Here is a 24,589-nt window from a genome sequence, read left to right as displayed (position 1 = left end):
TTATTCACAATTACAGACATTCAAATCACTATAAACTCAATTAATAATTACAAAACAGATCACAATCACTTAAAACCAAACACGCAAATTTAATTAATTAACGCAGAATAGAAATAAAGTGCAAGCAAAATCATAATTAGAGGTGGTATCTATACTTTGAGAGTAATAAAGTGTGATTCACTTATTGTATCGTGAATTAAAAATAATAAAAATACTCGCCCAACATAAAGAAAATCAAACTACATGAACAAACAACAATAACATAACACAAATTTTAATGTAATACAACTTTAATGGTATGAGAAACTCCTCAAAATGATCCTAAAGAATCTATTAAGGACTTTAAATATTTTTGTATCTAATTGAGCTCTTCCAAAATTCATCAATTAATCCCTTTTACTATTTAATTTAACAGTTAACTATTAACTCCTAACATAAAATGAATATTATATAAATAATTTATAAATTAAAATTTAAAACTCTAGATTAATGAAACTTAAACTTCAAACATATATATGATAAATTTTTTTCATATAAACCCTAAATCAATTAAATTTTCACCACGGCAAAGAAGGTCAATAAAGCCCATTATAAATTTTATCAAAAAAAATAAATCAACCTTTTCTTTTTGAAACGTAATCAAATTGTTCATAATAGGTATGAATATCGAATTTTGAACTTATTTTATTTAAATAATATTCATCTCATTTTAAAACATAATTGATAAATTTTAATTTTTTTATGAAGATTTTTATAAATCAAATAAATAGAAAATAAGTCTTACTTTAAAAATGAGAATTTTTAAAATTATGATTACATGAAATAAAATTCAGTTCAAATTTGGAATAAGATGGAAGTTTGTATTGTTAGTCAGTGCACTGACTGTTCTTATCCAGTCTCCAATGAATCTAGGATTTGATTTTTAACCTTCATGATTCTCTTTTATTTGATTACACAAGGCCTTCAAAATTGGTAAAACCAATCATTTTAAGAGGAAAAAGAAAAGATGTAGTTCCCCGACGTCCAAATGCCACATAAAATTTGAAGCACCGGATAGCGAGGAGAACAATTCTGTTTAGGCTTCTTTCCATCACGAAAATATTTTATTAAAATTTTCGGATTTTAAAAAGATAAATTACAGAAGCCACAAGAATTACTTAAATAAGTACAAATGGAAACTAGAAATGGAGGGGATGATGGAAGAACTCAGTCCCTTAGATGTTCATAATAAACTGCGATCATATCCGCAATTCATTACAGGTCTGTTAATAACTCATCACCGATCTTCCTCAAAAGAGAGTCAGATCTTTATAAAAAGAAAGAAATAAAGAAAATATAGTTGCCCAAGTGTTCCCCCGAAAGAATCAAAGAGAAAATGATTAGGGAGAGAGAAGACCAAAGCAACACAATGAATGTCGCTTCAAGGGAACGAGTAATGTGGGAACGGATTCTATCCGCACTGACCAGATTGCGAAGCTTCAATCTCTATTCAATAAACACACACAGATTCGCTCATCAAAAACAATAAAGAGCTTTTGCCTTTTGTTTCAATGAACCTGAAACCCTAAATCTTTTAAAAAGACAATACCCAATGATTGAAAGGCTACAGGCAGGGGTGCGGTGAGTTGGATTGAGAGAAAGAAGCTATGATGGGAATATATAACAGCAGGGTTGAAACCCTAATTGCGACACTTGGAGGGGAAATTACCAAACTGACCTCAATGGAATGGGTTTTTTATTTATTGGGCCAGATTCGATTGACAAGTGTAGGGAAATGGGCCATTGGCCATTGGGCCACTAATCGATTAAAGAATTGAAAGAGAGTTCTTTATTAGGATGTAATAGAATCTAACCTCCAATAGTTCATCATAAGGAGTGAAATTTATGTTGTAACATTTTCGTTTTAATAGTTTGAAATAAAAAATTATAAGTAGCCAAAAGTTGTATCACTTGATTATTAATAATGAATCATGATTATTCAAGGATATATCTATTGAATAATTAAGTTTATTGCTAAAGATATGGATATCCATTTTGATAGTTATATCCCTATGAAAAGACATGAAACCTCCTATAAATAGGAGTAAAATTTTATTTGTATGATACACACACAAAAAAACGTAGAAATAAAGTTTCTTTCTATTCTCCCACCAGTTTTTGTATTTCTAGATTGTTCTATAAAAAAATTACTGAAATTGATATTCTTGCTATGCTTCGCTCAATGTTCAATGAACTGTTTTTGTCAATGTAAAATGTCAATAGTCATTGAGTTTCATTGTATCCTCGAGTTTTATTTGTCACTAAATCTTTTGCAAACCATAATGTAGGTAACCTTAAAAGAAAATGGCATTGACACACACCTTGAAGCCTTCGTTAATTTCTCATAAGTTTATTTTTATCCCCATGCACCAACAATTTTAAGGTTCTAATTTCACAATTTATGAGAAATTAAAGAAGGTGTGTCTGTTCACCATGCATTCGAATGCCACTGCAGTCATGGTAATATGAGGATGACCATCAGTAATGGGACAACATCGATGTCAGTGATCTAACTATTGATTTAGAAGAAATCTTTGTAACAATAAGAGGTCCGTCAATTTTTTGGTTGACTATTGTTGCATGAATTGAATATCATGGTTATGTTTTATTAAGATTAGTTATATTATGCAAAATGTTTAAGTGTCATAGATTAATTTTTGATAAATTCGAATATTAATTTATTATATATATGATATTTTACATGCATAATTATGATTGGTATTTAATTATATAAGCAAGAATGAAAAAGATGGATGGAATGCATGGATGAATGAAAATGCATGGTTGAAAAATGATCTATTAATGGATTGAAACAATATTTTTGTTTTGAATGGCAATGGCATGATTCAAACATAAGTTGAACAAATTTCTATCCAAATGAAGCATTATGACCATTCGGAAAAACCTTCCTAAGCTAAAAGGTTGTGTTATTGAATCCAACAGTTACATTTGGGTTAAAATAATCTCTTGAAACCAAGCCATTTTAAAGAGTCACTTACTAGTGCATTATAAATAAATAATAAGTTCGGAGAATTAAAATTTAGTTCATTTCATTTGTGAGTGAAATTTTTATATTTAATTTGAGATATGAAATTATTTGTATATTTAAATCATGATATTAGTAGCTAGCCTTTGGATGATATTGATGAGACATTATTTTCATTGCTAAAAATGAAAGTTTGTAGATGATTATATAATATAAATAATTTTGGTTGTTGCTTTTGTTAAATAACCATAAGCTAAATGAGTTTTATATATGATTGCACATATTTTTTTATTCTATGTTGTAAAGTTTCATATGCATATGCATAGTTAATTTTTCTAGTCAATGTAGAATAGTGGAAAACGTTAGCTTATATAATAAGATCACTATTCTGATATGAAATCTTCTAATGAGAATATATAATATGATAGTCATATATTAATCGAGACCATACTCTGCATATTTACGACTATGCATATGGTTTTTTATATATGGCTTGGATATGATCTATAATCTCATGGTTCTATAAAATTTTGAGATGTAGTAAATTTTACTATTGAAGTCATGAATCAAAGATCTCGTAAGTATGAAAATAGAAATATGAATGCTATTTGACCCATTTAGATGATGAACATGATTTTGATCATAGCCAAAAAATAATTGATAATATCCATAGTGAAGGGTGAATAAATATGCGATTTTATAGTCACTTGATTGGACAATTGATGGTCCTCTAATATGTTAAGATATGTTTTATGACTTGATGAATGTTAATTGAGCTATATAATGATTTTGGAAAATTGGTTACTTTATTAACTGTTCGGGAAAAGTCGAATATAGTTGGCATGTTGTAGAATAGAATGAGTACATGTTACTTCGGCTATATGTTGATGAGTGTTGGACGCATTTTCTTTCATACGTTCCTGTGAGACATTGGGTGCCTTGTTGGTTGGGATTCATGTATCCGTTCAAATCAAAGTCATGTTAATATGTAATATAATTTGTGAATTGACTGAATGATATTTGAAAATGATTAAATATTACAAAATTGTACTACATGTACTTATATACAATATTTGATTATCGAGAGCATGTGAAAGATCATACGAATCAGTTAACAAGCCGAAAGGCCGATTCGGTAAGACAATGAATGAATTGTTTGATTTGACAATAGCATGAAATATAATCAAATGTTACAAACTGAGTACATATGCAAATATAAATGGCATTGTAATATTGGTATGAAATGTTCATATAGATAACTAGTTCAAGTAATGTATAAGTAATTCATTTAAAGTATTGGTATAATGGTCGCATATGCATATATAGATGTGTTGAATGAGATTTGATATATGATGTATTTGTATTGGTTGACATTATAAACGTGGAAATTATATGCAATTTATTACTTTATATGTTATATTGATTTGAATCACGGAAGTACCATTGAGTTTTTACCCGGTGCGAGATATCACATTGTTCGAGGAACCCTAGATGCTGTCGAAGTAAAGGATCATCAACAAAGGTGTTCTAGTGCGTTGTAGATTCTTATCCAAGATTTGATGATGCCATGTGAATCGCTAGAAACATGTGAAGTGTATGGCTAACCCAATAACGAAAGTTTCATAAGGGGACTGGAGCAGGCTACCATGAGACAAAAGATCTTCTTTCTAAAGAGATTCGATTCGGAACTATTACATGTCCAAGGTCTAATATTGAAATGATTTCAGAGGTTTTCCCTAACTTTTTCCGTGTCAACAAACAATTCGAAATGCCTCGAATCTTTTAGAACAAGTCTGGGTCAAATAGTAATGATTCGAAGCAATTCTTTTTACACTATTTCGAAAACTCAAGGACTCAATCGTATGGATATGTAAAATACAAGATTTCCAGTTCTAAAAAGAAAGGGAGGGAAACTGATACTCAATTTAAAGTGAACAAACAAAATTCCATACTTGATCTCATAGATACATATGGAATTCTGTGGAAAATCGTATTCGATGAAAGTCGTATGTATGACTTGGAGGGAGATCTTTCATATCTTTCGAGATCCACCCTACAATATGGGGTCAAAAAAATCAAAATAAATTAGTTTAGCCCTTATAAAAAGAAAATAGATTCTTAAAAATTTTTCATGCTCATGTCACGTTGAGGTACTACAGAAGGAAAAACTACAAAATCCAATCCAATTTATTGTAATCAATTAATTAACATGTTGCTTAACCGTATTCTGGAACATGGAAAAAAAATTATTGGCTTATCAAATTATCTATCGAGCCTTGAAAAAGATTCAACAAAAGACAAAAACAAATCCACTATCTATTTTATGTCAAGCAATACGTGGAGTAACTCCCGATATAGTAGTACAAGCAAGACATGTAGGTGGATCGACTCATCAAGTTCCCACTGAAATAAGATCCACACAAGGAAAAGCACTTTCCATTCGTTGGTTATTAGAGGCATCCCGAAAACGTCCGGGTCAAAATATGGCTTTCAAATTAAGTTCCGAATTAGTGGATGCCGCCAAAGGGAGTGACGATGTCATACATAAAAAGGAAGAGACTTATAAAATGGTAGAGGCAAATAGATCTTTTGCACATTTTCGTTAATCCATGAACAAGATCAATATAGACACATAGATTCATGGATCCATACATCTCGATCGGAAAATAATTAATAGAAAAAGAAAGAATCAGAATTGATCGATATATTTCTCAAAACAAATGAAAAGGAAATGAAAGCTAAAACATAAATCATGGATCAACTAAGCCCTCTCGGGGACTTGCTTAAGAATAATAAAGAGGAATCTCATGTAACCATGGAATAAGGTTTGATCGTATTCATGGGGATTCTGTAAATATTCCCATTCCAAAAATAGAAAGTTCGAAACAATTGGGATTTTTTGGGGAGATTGGATGCAGTTACTAATTCATGATCTGGCATGTACAGAATGAAAACTTCATTCTCGATTCTATGAGAATTTTTATGAAAGGGGTGGTGAAGGGAGGGCTCTAATTGGTAGAAAAAAACCTGCAACCCCTTGGGGTTATCCTGCACTTGGAAGAAGAAGTAGAAAAAAGAATAAATATAGTGATAATTTGATTCTTCGTCAACGGAGTAAATAGGAGAGATTATTTCTTTCTTCGTCTTTACAAAAACAAAAAAATATACGATTTGTTTTCCATGCCCAAGTTGGGTTCATATCAAGATCCTGTGCATCGACTTCAACATCCAGACAAAGATTCAGACTCAACAATATTTGTATAGTTTCTTTTAGTAGTTATACGACATGTACCTAAGTTGAGTTGATTTTGGTATATATTATGTTTTTTAGAACATTGAATTGAAAGTTTGCTAAATGGATTTAGTCATATGGATGCATAATGTATATGTGTTTATTATAGAGTTTAGAAATGTATAAAATATGTAATTGCCTATGGTACTGGTGGATAAGTATGTATGTTTGAGATCTTGAATGAATGGGACTAGTTTGTGAGTTCACAAGTAATTTGACATTGGTGTATAGTTGATTAAGGTATTATGATTCATATTATTTGCATAATTTGGCTATAAGTATGGTATAAATATGTATATTAGTTGATTGGAAATTGCAGGTTGATGTTTCACTTAGAAAATTTGCACAAACAGTATGTCACATTGCGAAATTGAAAGTTTGCCGTCGCGACGAGACCAAGTTGCTATGCCACGACATGACCTCGAGTGTTGAACGTTGTGACGAGGCCTACTCAGTATGTTGCATCGCGACGAGGAACCCTTTGACATCGCGACATCAATCCAATGTTTTGAAATTTTTACAATTTGTTCTTATTTCGACCTTGGGTTAGCTTTAGAGCTTTCGTAAGCTCGTATAAAACTCGAAAACAGTTGTATATTGTATTATATGCATGATTGGGTTGAAATTAATCATTTAATGGTATAAATTGAATATAATTAATCGTAATTACTCCAGCAATGAATATGACACTTTATAACTCGGACCTGATAATCGAGTCGAGTATCAAGGTATTACAGCCCCACCATAGATTTCATAGAAATTTTGTTTTTAAACCTTCAATAATTAACTAACTAATTATCCATTTATGAAGAATCAAAGGGAATTGTTTTGTTTGTTTATATTGTTTGACCTGCCTTCTGTTTATTGTCACTATTTTTTACTGAAACTAGTAAAAGAAAGGCACGCTAGCCTATGCCCCTCTGCTCAACTCAACTTCCAACTCCAACCCATTAAAGTATACAAAAACAAAGGAAACAATGCAAGCAAGAAACAAACAAACAGATTCTCTTGCATCATTGAAGCAATACAAAACAAACTATGACCAGCTTTTGTTACAAATAATATTGTCGATCAAGTGTCTCTGTCTTCGTTCTGGGTTGGAGATTTCTATTTTATTTTACATTGTTACTATTTACGTTGTCAGATAGATTTTTCCAACAAGCATTAATGATTAGAGTCATCAGGCAACTCATACCTCTGACACCGCCCTTTTCTAAACTTCTAGAGTCTTTCCCTTGTTAATCACCTTTGTTGATGCTATTTATTTATCCGTAAACAATCTTGTCACCTCTAGTTAAGCTTGGCACAGTACCATTTTCAGTATGAAACTAAAAAAAATTGCATCCAATCAAATATAAAAGAATTCTTGATTCTCACAATGACTATAGCTATAGTGTCAAAAAATTTAATTTACTATAGCACCATTTCTTTAGCAATGGGATTTGTTTATAAATGTTGGTATTATGATTTTAAGTGCCAGCTTCCTCTAAAGTCTAAATAATTCAAAGTCCAATACTTACTTTACAGGTGGTAGTACAATAATTGGACCATTAATAGTAGCTGTACCATACTCGATAACAATGTGATGCCCACATTATGAAGAACACTTCGTAGAAATAGTGTAGTCTAAGGTATGTATTTGTCTTCTAGGGCTTTGAGTAAAGCACAAAGAATCAGATTGTATTTCAATGCATGCATGCATTATTATATCCAACCAAAAGAAGCAACAGTCTCAGTCCCCAATGCTTTTTCTTTCCCTCACTCCTATCAAAAAAGAAAAAAAGTAATTACAGCTACAACATCTGAAGAAGAAAGGAAAAAGCTTTTTGCTTTCGAGACAACTCATTAATGGCCACCCCCCATTTTCCTTTCTTGTCTCTCTCCCTATGATATGAGGTTAACCTTCGTGCTCATGGGGCAGGCCCCCCCCCCTTCCATGCTCACTTTGTTCTAAACAGAATCCAATCTGTCGGATTTTAAAATTTAAAGAAAAAAAAAGGTAAAAAAAAGGAAAGTGTCAGCTAGTGTTTCTTTTTTCTTTGAACAATTAGTGTCATGTTACCCACATTGTCTTGCCTGTCTCCTCCCACTTACAATAGTGGCACATTTTCATCATCGAATTTTGTTATAACTGTTAAATTTTGCTTAAACATAATGACTTTATAATTTTAATAGTATGTCAGCATTTCTTTTTGTATTTTTAATTGTTCATATAAAACTATCGATCCAAATATAATTTTTACCATATCTCTATCTCATATTCATATTATAAAAATTTTGAAACTAATTACAGTAATTAAAAAGTTAAGGTAGCCCTACTAATCCTAGCTAACATTGCCAATTGTAGATGACTTGTTTTTCAAGGAAGCATGAAACTGTTTTAGGGGTACAAAATAAAAAAGAAAGCAAAAAAGGATGATATTGCAACTGTAGTTTACATGAAAAGCAGAATGTCAATGTATAAGAAAGCTGAAACCAAAAATAGTCAACTCCAAGCATCAGGAGGAGTGAATGTGATATCTATCTTTCTCTTTTTGTTCCCCTTTTTAGCTTTCCAGATTTACATAATCATCACATTGGACCCGCCAGCAGATCCAAACATTCATTTGAAATTCAAACCAGATTTGAAAAACAAGAAGTTTTACATTGAACAAACTTTCCCAAAAGAATCCGAGAAGGTATCCATTTGCCTGAGCTTACCTTTAACATGCTTCCCTAGAACTAGGAGCAACTCACAATGGTATCACAAGGTGCCTTGGATTGGATTATAACCCGAGCTCCTGAAGCAAGCCTGCAGAGGGAAACCACATCAATTCGTCAATGAACATGAAACAATATAATATCATAAGCAACAATAATTCTTTCCATCTATCTTGAAAGTGCTAATGCAGGAGTTTACACTCAACTTTCTTCAATTTTGATCAACTTCTCGTCTTCTCTTAATGAATCCAATGTTTTTGATTGCTTTTTACTACAAATGGACTCTGTGGTTCTTCTACTATCACCATTGGATATGCTACTCAATACAGAGCCCAAGTTATTGATCCCATCAGAGGAGCTTCTTGGGTTTTCAGAAACAGGGGATCTCATAGACTCACTTCTTGGTTGTTTGCTTAGTGAAGCCTTAACAGAGCGGAGGATGCATTTTGTACGTCCTGAATTCAACTCTTCTTTCTCTTCAGTTGAAGCCAGCTCCTTACAAGTCCTGCAATTCCACTTAGTTTCATAGATTTAGCATGAGATATAAAACAAATTCAGCTGAAGATGTTACATTACTCTGATAAATATTAAAAACTAGAGATAACACGCTTCATTTTGAAAAGAAGTCTATCAATCTAAGAGGTTCTGCTCTAGCCATCATTATGACCTCCACTAAGAAATGCTTTTGATGTTGGTGAATGTGCAGGTTCTTTATGCTTTCAAATATCACATAAAGGAAGATCTTTATATATATGAGGAATCCTATATAAAACACAAAGAAGAACCTGTTTCCATGAGAAATATCACCAAATAACTAAAAGAAAAAAACAATTATAGTAATGAATCTTTTTCAAACTCAGGCATTCTAGACTCCAATATAAAAAAGGATCTAACCTGAAGCAATGGCTTGAATTTGCTCATATTTATTTTTAACTAAGTTCACATTCCCCTACTCTACGCCTGGTGTGGTCACAAGTGTAACAAAATAAGAGCACATTTTGGAATTCTTTGCTATGCAACTAATAATGTGTATCTGCACTTTTGACAGTTAAATGCCTTTCTATTCAGTATCAAGACAGTTTATTTGTTTAATTCAAAGAGCATACCAATAATCCAATAAGAAAAAAGATCCAAAAAAACAAACTTACCTATCAGCACTGCAAGAAGAAGAACGTTTCAGAGTGGTATGTCCATGTCTTTCTTTGAGCATTTTTGTCTCAATCAAGCTACCACTGAAACATTCTTTGTCTTCCAATCTCAGGCCAAGCAGTTTTGGATTCTCTGATAAGCAATTAAGCTCACCCAGCATGATTGAAGTAGAGAACAATGGCAATGAATTCTTTGAATGTGAAAACCTAGGCTTGTAGGATGGAACAAGGCCAAAACTATGGCCTTTCACAGATATTGATCCACATGAGATCAATTGCATCAACATGTTCGTTGCCTTGAGCCTCGGATTGGTTGGTGTTCGAATTTCTTCCTCTTCAAGAATCCTAAAACTGTTGATTTTACTTGCATCAGCGCGAATCAGAGATTCCAACGTTTCAGTTTTCCCTCCTGAAGATGATGCACTAGACGTGGACGGAGGAGAACCTGAATTCCTGCATATCTCAGAACAATCTTTCACATTAGGGACCTGATTTTGGAAATTAGCATTGCATTCCGGTTCTAATGACCCATCATCAGTTGAAACGCCCCTTGTACAAGTTTCCCGTGTCTTCAGTCGGCTTGTGTTTTCTTCGGTCTGTGTCGAAGCATCTGCCAACCCTTCACCGTTATAAACCTTATACTCTGTCAAACTAAGTGACTCCGGTGACTCACCAGAGGAGCCAGGAGTCGGACGATTACCTGGAGAAGAGAGTTCATCATCCTGAGAAAGCTTTGTTCTATTTCCATTCAAACTGGAAGACTGAGAAGAATCATCTTGACTTCTAGAGGAAGATGGTGGTTCAGGTAACTGCTTCAGATTTTGAAATCTAATGCTAGTCCCAACAGGACTAAAACGATCTGAACACAAAAAAGGGATACCGTCATTAAACTTTAGTACTATATTTCCTTTTTTTCTCCCCCTGTGAAATCAACTATTGGTGTATTATATGGTAATATTAACCTGGAGAGGATTCTTCAAATAATTCGGAGCCTTTGAGAACGTATTCATTTCCATGGGCGGGAGGAATTAAATCATCTTCAGAAAGATCATGCCAAACAAATCCATTCCTATAGCTTCTGCAATAATTAATACTCCGAAAAGTAAGGTTCCAACAAAAGGAAAAAAAAAACGAATTTCCGTTAGTTTCTCAGCTACCAAACAGCACTTAAGAATAATATTAAACAAAGAGGAAAATGTTTTACCTCTTGCAAGACCAAGAATACGAGGAAGCCACTCCTCTGCCTCTAAGAATATTAAGCCGCTCAATTACATCTACACAACAAGAAAAATTCTAAAAAAATCAATAAAAAAAATTATCGAACAAGATTTATAAAGAGTAATTAATAATAAATAATACCTCTCAAATAGAGACCATCAGGAGAAGAGAGAGGGACTTCGATGAAATGAGGATGTTCAAGCTGGCGATTTCTACAGAGATAATAAACAACCGGAACTCTCCGGTTATGCTGACGATACTTGGGGGATTTCTCGGTCCAAACTTTAGCTCTTTCAGGACTCACCTGGCTGTATTTCTTCATTCTCATCTCCATTTCCGATCCAAACATCAGTTGAAAGCTCTAGCCAAACAGGTGAAAAACTCGTAAATCAATGAATATCATGGAGGTTTGTTCTTTTACGAAGTAAATCAGATCTGTGAAGCTTCCAAAGGAAAAAAACAAAGGAAGATAGAAAGACAAACGGTTGGTAACTGAAAAACGGAGAGAAAAGAGAACGTGAGTTCATGGATAATGAAAGGTGGAGTTGATTTTCTTAAAATGAGGAACCCAGGGAAACATTTTCTTTCTTTTTTTTACTTTTTCTGAGGTAAAAAGCGACACAAGAGAATGCTGCTAATTAATGCTTAAAGCTAATGGACTGATTGGTTCCAGAGAAAAAGAGAACGAAAATGCACCCCGCTAATATTTAAATTACAAATTATAACATATTAACTAAAAGGGTAAATTCCATCAAAGATCACTAAACTATTAATAAGTTTACATTTTAGTCACTTAACTTCAAAAAGTTACAAAATGGTCATTGAACTATTCGAAAGTTTTTATTTAAGTCATTAGGCTATTTTTAAAAAAAAATCTAGCGAGCGAGCTTTAAGCGACAATTTGATGATTAGTGTAGTGAATTAGTATCCATCGATAAATAGAAGAACATACTTTAGATTCAAGTTGATCTGACGGTCAATATCATAGATCAAAGAAGAAAGTTATTTGTATTTTAGTTCGTAGATTCGTGACGTTTAAAACCATTTCAATAAAAAAAATAAATTATAGAAGAGAAGAACATACCTCGCCTGTGTGTGTGTTTTCTGATTCATGGGAAGGGCGTGTGAAAGAGATAAGGGTTGATGGTGATGGCATAGGGTGGCTGGTGGCAGTGAGGGAGTGGCCATGGCAGAGGTAGGGGATGTGTGACACTGACCTAATCAACATGTGAAGGGTTTTAAGGACTAAAATACAAAATTGTAAAAATTGAAGGACCTTTTTGTAAAATTCTGTTTCACAAAAAAAAATTTGGGCATTATTTCTATTCCCTTTTTTTAAATTTATTTTATTGTTCGTATCTAATTTATTTTGGTACAATTGTGTTGGATTTCAATGCTTAGACCATCAAATAGTGGATCTTTAATGAAAAATTAGAAATCTTAGTTGATTCTGCGGTTAATTGAATTTGAATCGGAAGAGAGATTTCAAGAAATGGCAGATCTATTCACTCTATCAATAACCGAGGCGAATCTGGTGTATTATAAGGGATTTGCCTTTTCTATTGATTCCTACGGATTGGATCAAAAACAATTCTTGAATGAGGTATTCAACTCCAATGATGAATCGAAAAAGAAATTTTTATCGGCTCTACCTCCTATTTTTTACGAAGAAAATGAATCTTTTTATCGAAGGATCAGAAAAAAATGGATCCGGATCTCCTGCGGGAATGATTTGGAAGATCCAAAACTAAAAATAATGGTATTTGCTAGCAATAACATATAGAGGCAGTCAATCAAGATAGATTGATACAAAATTTGATTCAAACCCAATATAGCACCTATGGGTACATAAGAAATGGATTGAATCGATTCATTAAAAAGAATCAATTCGATCGCAACTTCGAATATGGAATTCAAAGGGATCAAATAGGAAATAATACTCTGAATCATAGAACTATAATGAAATATACAATTGACCAACATTTATCGAATTTGAAAAAGAGTTAGAAGAAATTGTTCAATCTTCTTATTTTAATTTCTCAGACCGAGAGATTCATGAATTGGGATCATTCGCAATGCGGTTGCATTATCATGCGAATATGAAATCTGGAATATATGGTTAAAGTATTTACCATTTATATATTTCAACCATTTATATTAATTACATTAAAAAATTTTTAAGATTTATATTTTATTAATTAATTTAAATATTTTAGTTTCCTAATATATATTATATTAACAAAAAAATTAGGTTAAACAAACACTAACAGTAGAATTTAGTTTAAAAAAAAAAGCAGTAGAATTTAACCTTTTTTTTTGGCATATAAAAATAAAATACCCTTGCTTTTTAAAAATCACTTGTTCGACTGCAACCGCTAACGATCCTTTGGCGGGAACTTTGTCCAACATGACTTCTCGGCCCTCCGCCTTCGATGCTCTCATGTCAAATGCACGCCTCTTAGCCGCCAAGAACAACCCTTCCGCTCCCTCTCCCACCAAGAAACGCAAGTCCCTCCTCTCCTCGCCGCCGCCTGCCAAATACCAAGGGAACGACTATTGATGGACTTGAAAACTCCATTGAAGATTCCCCAAAACCCAATTCGAATGAGACGCAGAAACCCCCGGATTCGAAGAAAACAAAGGTGGTTGGTATCTCTGAGAAAACTGCTGAACTGAAGGCGAAAATTGGGTTTTTGAAAAAGAAGCCGGCGGATTTTGATCCTAAGACGGTGGCGTGTTGGGAGAAAGGAGAGAGGGTTCCGTTTTTGTTTCTTTGTTTGGCATCTGATTCAATGTCAAACGAGACGAGTCAGATTCTAATAACCGGTATCGGTTGTAATATGTTGAGGACTGTTATTTATACCACACCGGTTGATTTGCTGGCCATGGCTTACTTAGCAGCAAATAAGCTTGCTCCGACACATGAGGGGTTAGAGCTGGGAATTGGAGAAGCCTCGATGTTAACATTATGATTAATGGCAGACAATTTTAATGGAAAACAATCCAAGTGGTGCAAGTTTAGCACCTAAAGTTGACTTTGAAAAAGTGGCATGGGATAATTTTTTTTTGGTCCTTGAGATAATGGGCTATTTATTGTTTGGTCCTTAAACCTCAACTATAAATAGGCCTTATCATTTCTTATTTCAATTCATCCTAACCAATCTTTCCATCTTAGTTTTCTCTCTTCTCCCATTTGAGAATTCTTAAGGAATTCTATTTGTTTGTAATACTTTGGAGATAGTAAAGTTATCATCTGGTGTTAGTGCCTGAGGACGTAGGTATAATTTACCGAACCTCGTTAAAACTCTTGTGTTCTTTTTTGTCCTATTTTTCTTTCAATATTTGAGGGTATAATAGTAGTATTTAATTGTGCTATTAAATTACTATAGAAGGGATATTCTGTCTAAGGAAAGACTTGGTATTTAAGAGATCCATGTGATCCACCTCTCTTCCCTGGGAATTGAACTTTGTGTGATTTTTTAGTATAATAATTTACACGCTTCCGACCCTATTGGAACAATACTCGATTATCAAGTTCCTGACAAAGGCATATGAGAGGACTGAACCACATATTAAGAGTCAGTTAGCGATATATAGTTTTATTTTTGTTAACCTTTAATTTCTGGTTTGATTATGCATCAGAAGCTTAAGAATCTACAAGGCCATTGAAAGCATGTGCCTTAGATGTGCATGGTATGAAATGCCATTGGTACCTAGAGTTTGGTAGCTTGTAGTGAGCTGATATTCCATCACTGTTGTTTGGATGTGAGCTGTTGTTTGTTGAGGCTTGCTAGATCTACAGATAACATCTAATAAAGACCTTTGTAGATGGATAATGAAGGGGCAAGGGAAAGTGAATGTTGAAGAGGTCAACAGCCAACATCTAGAATGTCCTTTGAATGGTAGACATTTTGAAATTTGGGTTTTCAGTGCTCAGAAATTGTTCTTTTTGGTCTTTACCTTAAATTGCTGCTTGATAGCTTATATCTTGTATGACTGCATGTTGAGAAATGACCTTTTCCTCTCCCACATTGACCTTTAGCTAATGTACTGATATTGATTTTTGATAACTCTCATGTAGGCTGCTAAGATTGTCGAGCAAGTTTTTTCTGTCCTTCCAGTCTATGATAAAGTGGTTCCTGCTCTTTTGACTAGTGGTATATGGAATCTTCCAAAGACTTGTAGCTTTACGGTGGGTGTCCCTGTTGAACCTATGAAAGCAAAATCAACCAATTCTGTTGCCAAAATTGTAAATAAATTCCAGGATACCGACTTTGTTTGTGAATATAAATATGATGGCAAGCGTGCACAGGTAATTATAGAATATATTATGCTATTTCTGGTTTCTTTCGTTCCTGTTGTTAGCAATTTATTATGCAAAACCAAAAAAAAATCCATTTGCATGATATAGATACATTATTTGGAGAATGGTTCAGTCTAGTTATAAAGTCGAAATGCTGAGCGGAACACCAGAAAGTTTCCGGATGTTGTTGCTGCAATTTCTAGGTAGGCTTCAATTACTATGTTGACTTGTTTTGTTGATGTGCTCTATTTATTTATTCTATGTGTGCGTGTGTTGAATAAACGATTCTTCATCTTCCCCACCAAATGGAGTATGTTGGTAAAACTTTCTCTTCAGAGGGTTTTCTTACAATGCACATCAAATAAACTTGTAGTTAATCGAGATCCACTTAATATTGTAGCAATCACCATTAAGTTTGTTTCCTCATCTTATATCCGGGCTTAACTGGTCAATACATGTTGGTAGTCAAAAGTTGTAGTAATGGTTAAGTTGTAGCCATTTGTTCCCTCTGTTATTGTCAAGGTAGTGCTAGATGGCGTTTCGACATTCATGTATTAGTTTTAACTTTTAAATGATTCATGTTTTCCTTGTTATCTACTAGTCCAAGTCCCGTTCCTTCTTTTCCGCAAAACATCATAGCCTGCTAGTTATCTAGAAAAAGCCTCGTGAAAACTTAAATGACTTGTGTTGAGTTATATGTGAAAACTTAGATATAGGGATTATATGCTAAGAATTCCTTTAAGGTGCTGGATCTTTGAAATGGAGATTTTAGAACACTTGTACGTTTATAGTCCTTTGAAGTCTCTCTCGTGGGTGTTTGTTGGTTGCTAAAATTTTTAGGTTGCATTCTCTATTGTGGTTTAAAAACAATTTTGGGGTTAAAAGTGCTTTTTCACTGCAAAAGTAATAAAAAACACTTGGCTTTTGAAGTCGAAGTGCGAAAAGTGTTTTTACACCCAAATGTAAAAGTTGGGATTTAAGTGCTTTTAGCTTTTGTGTTTGGAAGTAAAAATGATCAAATTATCTTTATTTATATTAACTATTTAAAATGTTAATAAATAATTAGATTGATTTATATTTTATATATTATTATATTAAATTAATTAAATATTATTTATTATATTTAAATTTTTAATAATATTTTATATATCATCAATTTTATAAATAATTTATATTAATTATTTAAAAGGTATTTAAATTTATGTTTCATGTATATATTTTAAATTATTTAAATATTACATACTTTAACTAATTTTTTACTTTCTACTATTATGTCTAAAAAGAATATTTTAACTTCCAACTACAATTTTAAGCAGCAATGGATAACACTAAAAACTAACAGACAAACTTTTACGCAACACTTTTTTACCACAATTTCCATATACAGTTTTCAACCGCAACAATTATGGACAACTAGCCCTTACAACCTTTTACAAGCTTCAGCCATTATTTCTTTAAACATGGCAGGTTGCTGCTTCTGCATTTGTTGATTTTTTTACTAAAATTTTCTTTCTTGTACGGATTCAAGAAGTCCTCTGTAAAACCATTTGTTTTGGATTGTGAGCTTGTAGCTTATGATCGGGTTCAATAGAAAATTTTATCCTTTCAGGTATCGTTTTGCAGCTTTACATTACAATTTACGGTGCAATTCTAGGTTCTATTTCATGTAGAAAATTGTTCATCTTTGAAAATGCCATTCTTTATGTATTAGTTGGCTGATCACTCAACAATAAAAAAATTATCTTGTACAAACCAAGAGGAATTCGATACTATCAAGAATTTCAGTATTATCAAATTTCTGAAATGTTTGCATTTGTTTTATATTATGAAAATGGTCGTATATTTGTCATGGTTAATAATTGACTGATTCCTTTTTGGGTGTTATAGAAGATGCATTCTGAAGTAGTACGAGTCCAAGCTTTCTTAAGTTGCTCTTGTTGATGACATGTTCTCTTAGTTGATTTATGCAGATCCTTAGTACAAGGGCTCGAAAAAATGTTTTGTTGAGTGACATCAAAGTTGATGTGTGCATATTTGCTTTTGACATCCTGTATCTTAATGGGCAAGCACTTCTTCAGGAACAACTGGAGATTCGTAAAGAGGTATCCCTAATTCTGTGACACATTGTTCTGGAATTTTTAGTAATAAATTTTATTTTTATCAGGAATTATTAAGTGGTTTTGTCTGAGAATGTACGTCTTTGATATGCAGCTTGCTTCATTATTTTTTTAATGTAAAATGCAAAATGTAATTATCATCAGTAGTAATGAAGATTTATGTTATGTTAATTATAAGGAGATGCTGTTGGTGTGCATGGTTAATTAATTGATTTGGAGAGTTATTTCTGTTGACTCGAGTAAGTGTTTATCTTGTGCGCGACATATGATATGCCCTATTTAATTCACTAGGGACTTGGCATTTGCAGAGGCTTTACGACTCCAAGAAACTGGGTTTTTTCAGTTTGCGACGGCTTTAACATCAAATGATCTTGAGGAAATACAATCATTCCTTAATTTTGATGTTTCTTCAAGCTAATTCTTCCAGTAATCTTTTGCAGGTAGCTAGAATGAGCCGAAAGAGGATAGGAAATAAATTCTGGGAAATAATTAAACTTTGCACAAAGTGCTTCGGATTTCTGTGATGATAATAATACGTCTTAAATTTTCAGTTGCGGGGGCTTAATTATCAAGACATTTGATAGAAATGCTAAATATGAGCCATCAAAGCTATCACTTAACTGGCTAAAATTGAAGAAAGACTACTTGGAAAGTTAATGTCTAAGAAATGTTTACTTATCTGTGCGAATTACGGTCAGTTGCTATTTTTCTCATGTGTAACTTCTTGTGTTCCTTGTTATACTCAGATTGGAGATACATTAGATCTACTACCTGTTGCTGCTTTCCATGGGAAACGGACAGGTAAGAACCATTTCTGTTTATTTAGCGTATCAGATAACAAGAGTTCATGTAGAGTTTATTGTTGGTTGTTTCAGTTCTCAACTTAGTGCTTACAGGATTCTGTCCTTAACTGATGCCTAAAATGTGCCAATGGTGCAATAATGTTCATTCTTAGGAGTATGTGGTTCCTTTCTCTTGGCTTGTTATGATGACAACAACGAAGAATACCAGGGTATCTGTAAAATAGGTTAGTTAAATTTGAGTTGCTAATGATCGAGACATTGCTTGTCTTTCCTGTTTACTATCTGCTGACCTCCCGTCCCTTTTCCTTCTCTCTTTGATGCTCAATAGGTATAGGTTTTACTGAAGCAGTCTGCGAAGAATGTTCAGCCAGTCTCCGGTCTAAAGTGATTCCTGAACCAAAGGTTTGTCTCTTGATATTGTCTTCTGTAGGAGGAAAGAAAATTGTGTGCAAATAGGGTCAATTCATTACAAATTCTAATGTTCTTGTTGATAGCATTCATACTATCACTACACAGGGGAAATGCCAGATGTATGGTTTGAGGCTGCTGAGGTAAAATTACACTGCTTTCTAAAACCGTTACACTGCTTTCAGAAATCTATCTTTGGGTGATTGTGAAATTTTTAATTGCTTGTCTCTTGATGTCTATGTTTCCAAAGCGGACAACGTTATTTAGTTGAAAGAGTAAACTTTTGTGCTGCATGTAATCAAGTGAGGAATGGTTTGGTTGTCAGCTTGCCATGACTCTAGTTAGAAGGCTATCGAGCTTCTTCCATAATAAGGTGGGCTGGGATGTATGTGCCCCTACTCTCCACCATGATAGGGAAAAGCACCGTTCCTTTACAGGTGATATGATACAAAAAGTGATAATGAATTCTCAGTTCTTTTGATCAGAATCACAATCTTATCTGTCTATGTCCGCTGTCTGACTCTGATGGGATTTTACACAGTATGCCCCTTTTCCCCTACCTTATCCATTTGAGGATTAACTAAATTATAGTGATTGTATATATGCTCTTCTCACTGTGTGCTTGCTACTGTTTGTTGAAATCTGGGTTGCCGAATTTTATATAAAGTATATCAGCTGTTTTCGTATCACAACCAAACATTTAAATGGTTCCTAGGACTGAATGGATATACTTGTTGTTGCATCCTACAACAATTATAGGGCATTTGTTGGATCTTAAAAGGATTGTGAATTCCAATCTCTGTTTAGAGTTGTAATAGCTGTAGTTAGAAGGTCCTAGGGCAGCTCATCTCTTCGCATTCAATAATGCGATGAGTTTAGCTTTAGGCTATTCCTAATAATGTTTTCAGGAGTTCAATGTATATTTATGAATATACACATATTGTTTAATTCTTGCAGATCTGGGAGGTAAAAGGTGCATGCTTGACCATTAGCCCTAAGTACCATGCAGCAATTGGGGTTGTGGATCCTGATAAGGTGGGACAAGTTTTTTAATGTTGAAATCTTTCTGTTTTGTTTTGTTTTCCCCTTCAATTCTCCCGTTTCCAGTTCCCTTTTATTCCACAAAAGTATTGCATGCTGACTCAATTCTGAGGGTGACTTTAGTTTGGATACTGCAACTGTTGTTTCTCTATAAATTGAAATGACTCATCTAATTCCTCTGCATGCTTGGTACCGATTTGCACGTATAGTTCGTATTCGAGAAGATAAGACTCCGGAGCAAGCTACATCAACTGAGCAGGTGAAGAACAATTGAGTTGTCTGATAATTCATTCATTCACATTTTTATGAAGACACATTACCATAATGGGTGCGCGGCAAATTTGTTTAGGTTTTATTTAGAGCTCGTCCATGATTTGTCTGCATACCGGAAAAATGAATATATGCAAATTATTCACATTATCAAAAAAGGAAGAGCAACTATCCATATATGGCTTAATTTCCGTTCTCTTAATTGGTTTTCTTGAATATTTGCAGATTGCCGGGATGCATAATGATCAGAACACAATGAAATTGCCGAGAAAGATGATTGTGAGGACGATCCAGGAATTCGACTACATATCTGACTGTTTTTCAAGGGTGAAGGGGACTTATAATTTGTTATCAATTTTCTTAAAGCTAAAAGCTGTCAAATATTTCATTGCTTTAGACTTTAATTTGTATGAATACGTATTAGCCAGCCTTATAAATTCTTCCCTTTGAGTTCCTATTAGCTTGGAACATGCTGGGCCTCAATTGAAAGGATACACCATAGCAAGTTGATTGCAGATTCAGTTGGGTTGAGGCTCATATCATATCCTGAATTTTAAGGCCCAGCAGAAAACACCCTTCTAACATCGTCTAGTAATAAAAAGCAAATAGAAAATGTTTTCCCAGATCCCCTTGTATTGTAAAAGGAAAGAAAATCCCAGCATTACTTTTTGCTTTAGTTTACTTTTGTAGTTAAAGTGGGAGCAGATATTAATACTAACAGTAAACTGAGAAGAGGGAAAAGCTTGATTTCCAGAAACACAAAAACGACTTACATATATAAATTAATAATAATTATCATAGTTCCCTCCAATTCCCCTAACCAAAATATAATCATACATCACAGTCTCTCTCTCAGTAACAAATCCAGGCTGTGATTTGTGGGATCCATTAATCCGACACACCCATCTTGTTGGTTGTTGTTGGCCTTGACCCTTTCAACAACCCCCCTCCCCCATTCCTAATTTCCTACCCTTCTTTTTCTACTTTTTTTTAAAATGTAATTTTCTCATTTTCCAAACACTCTTGGATACAAAAAAACAAAGCTAAGTGATGATACTAATTTTGCATGGCAGCCACAACAATTTTGTAGAAATCAAACCCCCCCTTTCACATCATGGAGAAAAGAAAGATAGCGGGAAAAAGAAAAGGGTGAAATAAGGACAAAAAATCTTCACCGAAAAACATTGGCAAAATGCCAACAAAATTCAACCTCTCTCTCTTTCTTACTCTCACTAGCAAACCCCTGTACAATAATGCTAGATCAGTCTCCATATCCTGATAGGCTGATTCCCATCCTAAATTTTCACCCTAAACTACTCTATAAGTTTAATACTGAAAACCGGTAAGTTTTATAAAAATCAATACTAGTTTTTAGGCTACGCTTCTTTTGTTACAGTAGCAGCGGTCAGGGGAGAAGTAATCTTTGGTACTTGGTCTCTGTAGGAGAACCACAGCCATCATATTCATTCAGACCCCTTTTCCTGTTAACTTTCCCACAGTTGTTTAAGGTGTTAATGTTGATCAAGGAGTCCTGGTGGAGGAGTTGCGGTGGTGGTGGTGCTGCTGAAGGGATGGTTACAGGTGGGATCTCAAATGACTCCAACGGTGGTGGTGGGTGTCTCCATTGAGGCAGCGGTCCTGCTAAGAGAAGGGTTTGCAAGAGTGGACCAGCTTTCATTACTGCTTGCAAAAGCTTCCCTTTCTCAGGTAATGGCTTTTCAGGCACTCCCTCCATGGTTGCTGGTGGTGGTGGTGGTGGCATTGGGTCAAGGATAGGGGATGAAACGATGCTTTCCTCACAATCAGAAGATGAGAAGCCATTGTTGGAATCGATTCCTCTCCTTGGTTCATCTTCAATGCTGGAAACTCCGGAGAGGGGAGCAGCAGCAGCAGCAGCAACTTGCTGTTGCTGTTGGTGAAGAAGAAGCTTCTCAAGGAAAAGCTTCTGGCATTTCTCCAGTGCTTCATCCCTCTCCTTCATTGCCTTGCTCAGCAAGGATTTGAGTTGAATCAATTGGTCATCTCTCCTTCTCAGCTCCTCCTCAACTGCCATTCTTGTCTGCTCCAGCTCCACAGTAGTATACAAAAGATGCTGCCTTAACTCTTCCATTGTCTGCTTCATCACAACACTCAAAAATTCAGAAAAAAAGTTCAAACTAAAACCAAATCAAAAGACGAAACAATTAAATTGTGTGTTGTGTTACCTTTCCTTGACAGAAGTATGCCAAGCTTAAAAGAGGACCTCTCTGAGTATCCATAGAATTGCAACACTCAAAAGAACTAAACTAAACTAAACTGAACTTGAAAGTGAAAATTTCTTTTTCCTGTTAAAATGTGAAAATGAGAGACAGAAAAAGAGAAGATAAACAAAGGTGGGGTTTATGAGTGGATTCTTCCGAGTCTTATAAGAAGGGGCAGCCACTGCTACAGCAGATTACTATTTCCCCCCCCCCCTTTTTTTTTTCAAGCTGGGGGGTTGGACAAAAGCACAAAAGGCCAAAAGCCTAGCCAATTGGGCACATCTAATAATATCCAGGGTTGGGTTGAGTGAGTCCATGGCCAACACCAAGCAGTGTGACGAATCAGATACCAGCGCAAAAAGCGGGAGTTAGAAACAACCAGTCCTTTTCTCTTATTTTTTTACTGAAACCTTATACCACTGATCTTCTAGTTCTTTGGTCCTATGGCCATTTGTAATGTTCCTTTTCGCCTCTTTTAGACACCCATATACATGAATATGTTTCCTTAAAATATGTAAAGAAAGCAACCTCTGCAAAATAAAACGACACTTGTTTATTTACCTATCTTTACATCTGGACCTTGATTTTCACAAATCAGTTTCATGCCAATGGCAGATTCACTGTTTTGTCTTGCTGGTGAAAGACTTTTGTTTTCCTTCCGCTATCCAGTGCTGTTCAATTTTTTACTGTAAATTAGAATTGTTTAGTTTTTATTTATCAAATTAAAAAAATAAGCATAAACAAGATTTCGAGCAAATACAAATGCGATTTCAAACCAGCAAGCACTTCAATCTAAATTTCCTTCTTGAAATTTGTCCATAAAACATCAGTAATCAGCAATATTTTTCCATGGCTAAGCTGCCTTGCTGAATAAATTGAAACCGTGTTGTCTTTTTTTCCCCTCTCATTTTCTCTCACCACAAAGTTTGATTTTCCAACTTTGTATGCTAGCCCAAGACAACTGCATGGCTAAAGCATCAATCCAAAAAACAAAAAACAAAAAAAACTGATGAAAAAGAATTGTAATTAAGATGCCAATGGCCCTTTGTTTAACAATATTTTGCAATCATATAGCAAATGCAAGGGCTCTGTCTGTTTAAACAGTCAATGCCCAATAATCTCGAACAAGACAATGTTTTCAATCATATGTTGTTTTTTTATACACATATTGTAGCCCTAAGTCGTAGTAAATGTAAAGTATCCTTCCAACTTTCACTTGGAAATTGGAAAGGATTTTTTGTTTTATTGGGGCTCTAACATTAACTCTTCTACATATGTTTACTAGCTTGTCTTTTGTTTGTGGAATAATTCCTTGGCCTCCCTTTGAGGTGGAGGTACTTGCTACCAAAAACTCATCTACACTTACAGAAATAATAATTTATTTGAAACTATAAATTTTTAGATAAAAATAAGCAGAATTGTATCCACATATATTACCAATAAATTTATTTTATTTAATAAAAAGAGGTAAAATAAATAAAAATATCTTTTTTTCTAAAAGCAAAAACTAAATTCAAATTAAAAATTAAAACAATGAAAACAATTAATTAAAAGTTTCAGAACATTAATGAAGAAAAGTTCTAACCAAAGGTAAAATTTCTATGTGATTCATAGAACCTGAATACCTTTAATAAATTAGTTCTAGTTATTGACTCAAACACTAGACAACCACTTTCTCCTTACTTATTCAGAAATCAATAGGTAACTTGTTTGAAATTATTTCCCTAACCAATAAATAACTTTGTAACTCAACGCTCAAGATTTAACTTACTGACAACATTAAGAACTAGAGAGACCTAATTCTAACCAAAAAGCTCACCTTAACGAGGTTTATTTAAGTTAGATCATACATCCACACTACTTAATCGCAAACTACAACATAAATAAGTTATACAGTTCATCACTATCATTAGAATGAATTAAACAATTACAGGTTTAATTATTCTAATTAACAAGACAAATGTTCTAAACTAACAAATACTGGCTGGATATTTAATAAACCTAAACAATTATAATTAAAACAA

The 24,589-nt window shown here is 33.8% G+C and overlaps 3 protein-coding genes, 1 long non-coding RNA gene, 2 other non-coding genes and 1 pseudogene across 19 annotated transcripts; 3 read left to right on the top strand and 4 right to left on the bottom strand.

The window, feature by feature from the left end:
• Positions 1–1,004: 1,004 nt before the first annotated feature.
• Positions 1,005–1,148, bottom strand: LOC121220685 (small nucleolar RNA snoR136). Its single transcript, XR_005917902.1, has one exon. It is a non-coding gene; the product is annotated as a small nucleolar RNA snoR136 (small nucleolar RNA).
• A 52-nt stretch (positions 1,149–1,200) lies between these two features.
• LOC121220537 (small nucleolar RNA SNORD25) lies at positions 1,201–1,287 on the bottom strand. Its single transcript, XR_005917749.1, has one exon. It is a non-coding gene; the product is annotated as a small nucleolar RNA SNORD25 (small nucleolar RNA).
• A 3,875-nt stretch (positions 1,288–5,162) lies between these two features.
• On the top strand, positions 5,163–5,631 carry LOC121219952 (30S ribosomal protein S7, chloroplastic-like; annotated as a pseudogene).
• A 2,919-nt stretch (positions 5,632–8,550) lies between these two features.
• On the bottom strand, positions 8,551–14,321 carry LOC107948264 (protein SOSEKI 2). Of its 4 annotated transcripts, XM_016882753.2 has the most exons (8): positions 13,692–14,319; positions 11,525–11,744; positions 11,370–11,439; positions 11,128–11,243; positions 10,866–11,024; positions 10,166–10,775; positions 9,223–9,522; positions 8,551–9,108 (listed from the first exon to the last, which is right to left on the bottom strand). In XM_016882753.2, the coding sequence occupies exons 1-8, from the start codon at positions 13,704–13,706 to the stop codon at positions 9,039–9,041; spliced, it is 1,560 nt and encodes a 519-aa protein (XP_016738242.1). In that variant the 5' UTR covers positions 13,707–14,319; the 3' UTR covers positions 8,551–9,038. The 4 variants fall into 4 exon arrangements, with proteins under 4 accessions (XP_016738242.1, XP_016738238.1, XP_016738240.1 ...); XM_016882749.2 differs by having other exon boundaries at positions 10,166–11,024; XM_016882751.2 differs by lacking the exon at positions 13,692–14,319 and having other exon boundaries at positions 10,166–11,024; positions 11,525–12,691.
• Positions 14,322–14,785: 464 nt separating this feature from the next.
• Positions 14,786–15,728, top strand: LOC121219951 (uncharacterized). The gene is made up of 2 exons (XR_005917001.1): positions 14,786–15,285; positions 15,465–15,728. It is a non-coding gene; the product is annotated as an uncharacterized lncRNA (long non-coding RNA).
• A 1,286-nt stretch (positions 15,729–17,014) lies between these two features.
• On the top strand, positions 17,015–20,778 carry LOC107948266 (DNA ligase 1). 11 transcript variants are annotated; one of them, XM_016882760.2, is made up of 10 exons: positions 17,015–17,295; positions 17,644–17,788; positions 18,550–18,604; positions 18,759–18,830; positions 18,935–19,008; positions 19,101–19,157; positions 19,265–19,554; positions 19,972–20,049; positions 20,265–20,314; positions 20,551–20,778. In XM_016882760.2, exons 2-7 carry the CDS (start codon positions 17,651–17,653, stop codon positions 19,283–19,285), a joined length of 417 nt encoding a protein of 138 aa, XP_016738249.1. In that variant the 5' UTR covers positions 17,015–17,295; positions 17,644–17,650; the 3' UTR covers positions 19,286–19,554; positions 19,972–20,049; positions 20,265–20,314; positions 20,551–20,778. The 11 variants fall into 11 exon arrangements, with proteins under 11 accessions (XP_016738249.1, XP_040954742.1, XP_016738251.1 ...); XM_041098801.1 differs by having other exon boundaries at positions 17,017–17,295; positions 19,340–19,554; XM_041098800.1 differs by having other exon boundaries at positions 17,018–17,295; positions 19,123–19,157; positions 19,318–19,554.
• A 271-nt stretch (positions 20,779–21,049) lies between these two features.
• LOC107948265 (protein enabled homolog) lies at positions 21,050–22,916 on the bottom strand. The gene is made up of 2 exons (XM_016882755.2): positions 22,530–22,916; positions 21,050–22,438 (listed from the first exon to the last, which is right to left on the bottom strand). The coding sequence occupies exons 1-2, from the start codon at positions 22,581–22,583 to the stop codon at positions 21,731–21,733; spliced, it is 762 nt and encodes a 253-aa protein (XP_016738244.2). The 5' UTR covers positions 22,584–22,916; the 3' UTR covers positions 21,050–21,730.
• Between the last annotated feature and the right edge of the window lie 1,673 nt (positions 22,917–24,589).

Source organism: Gossypium hirsutum, chromosome D08 (assembly GCF_007990345.1).
Source record: "Gossypium hirsutum isolate 1008001.06 chromosome D08, Gossypium_hirsutum_v2.1, whole genome shotgun sequence".
Classification (NCBI taxonomy): Eukaryota; Viridiplantae; Streptophyta; class Magnoliopsida; order Malvales; family Malvaceae; genus Gossypium; species Gossypium hirsutum.
This window is presented reverse-complemented; position numbering and strand designations above follow the sequence as displayed.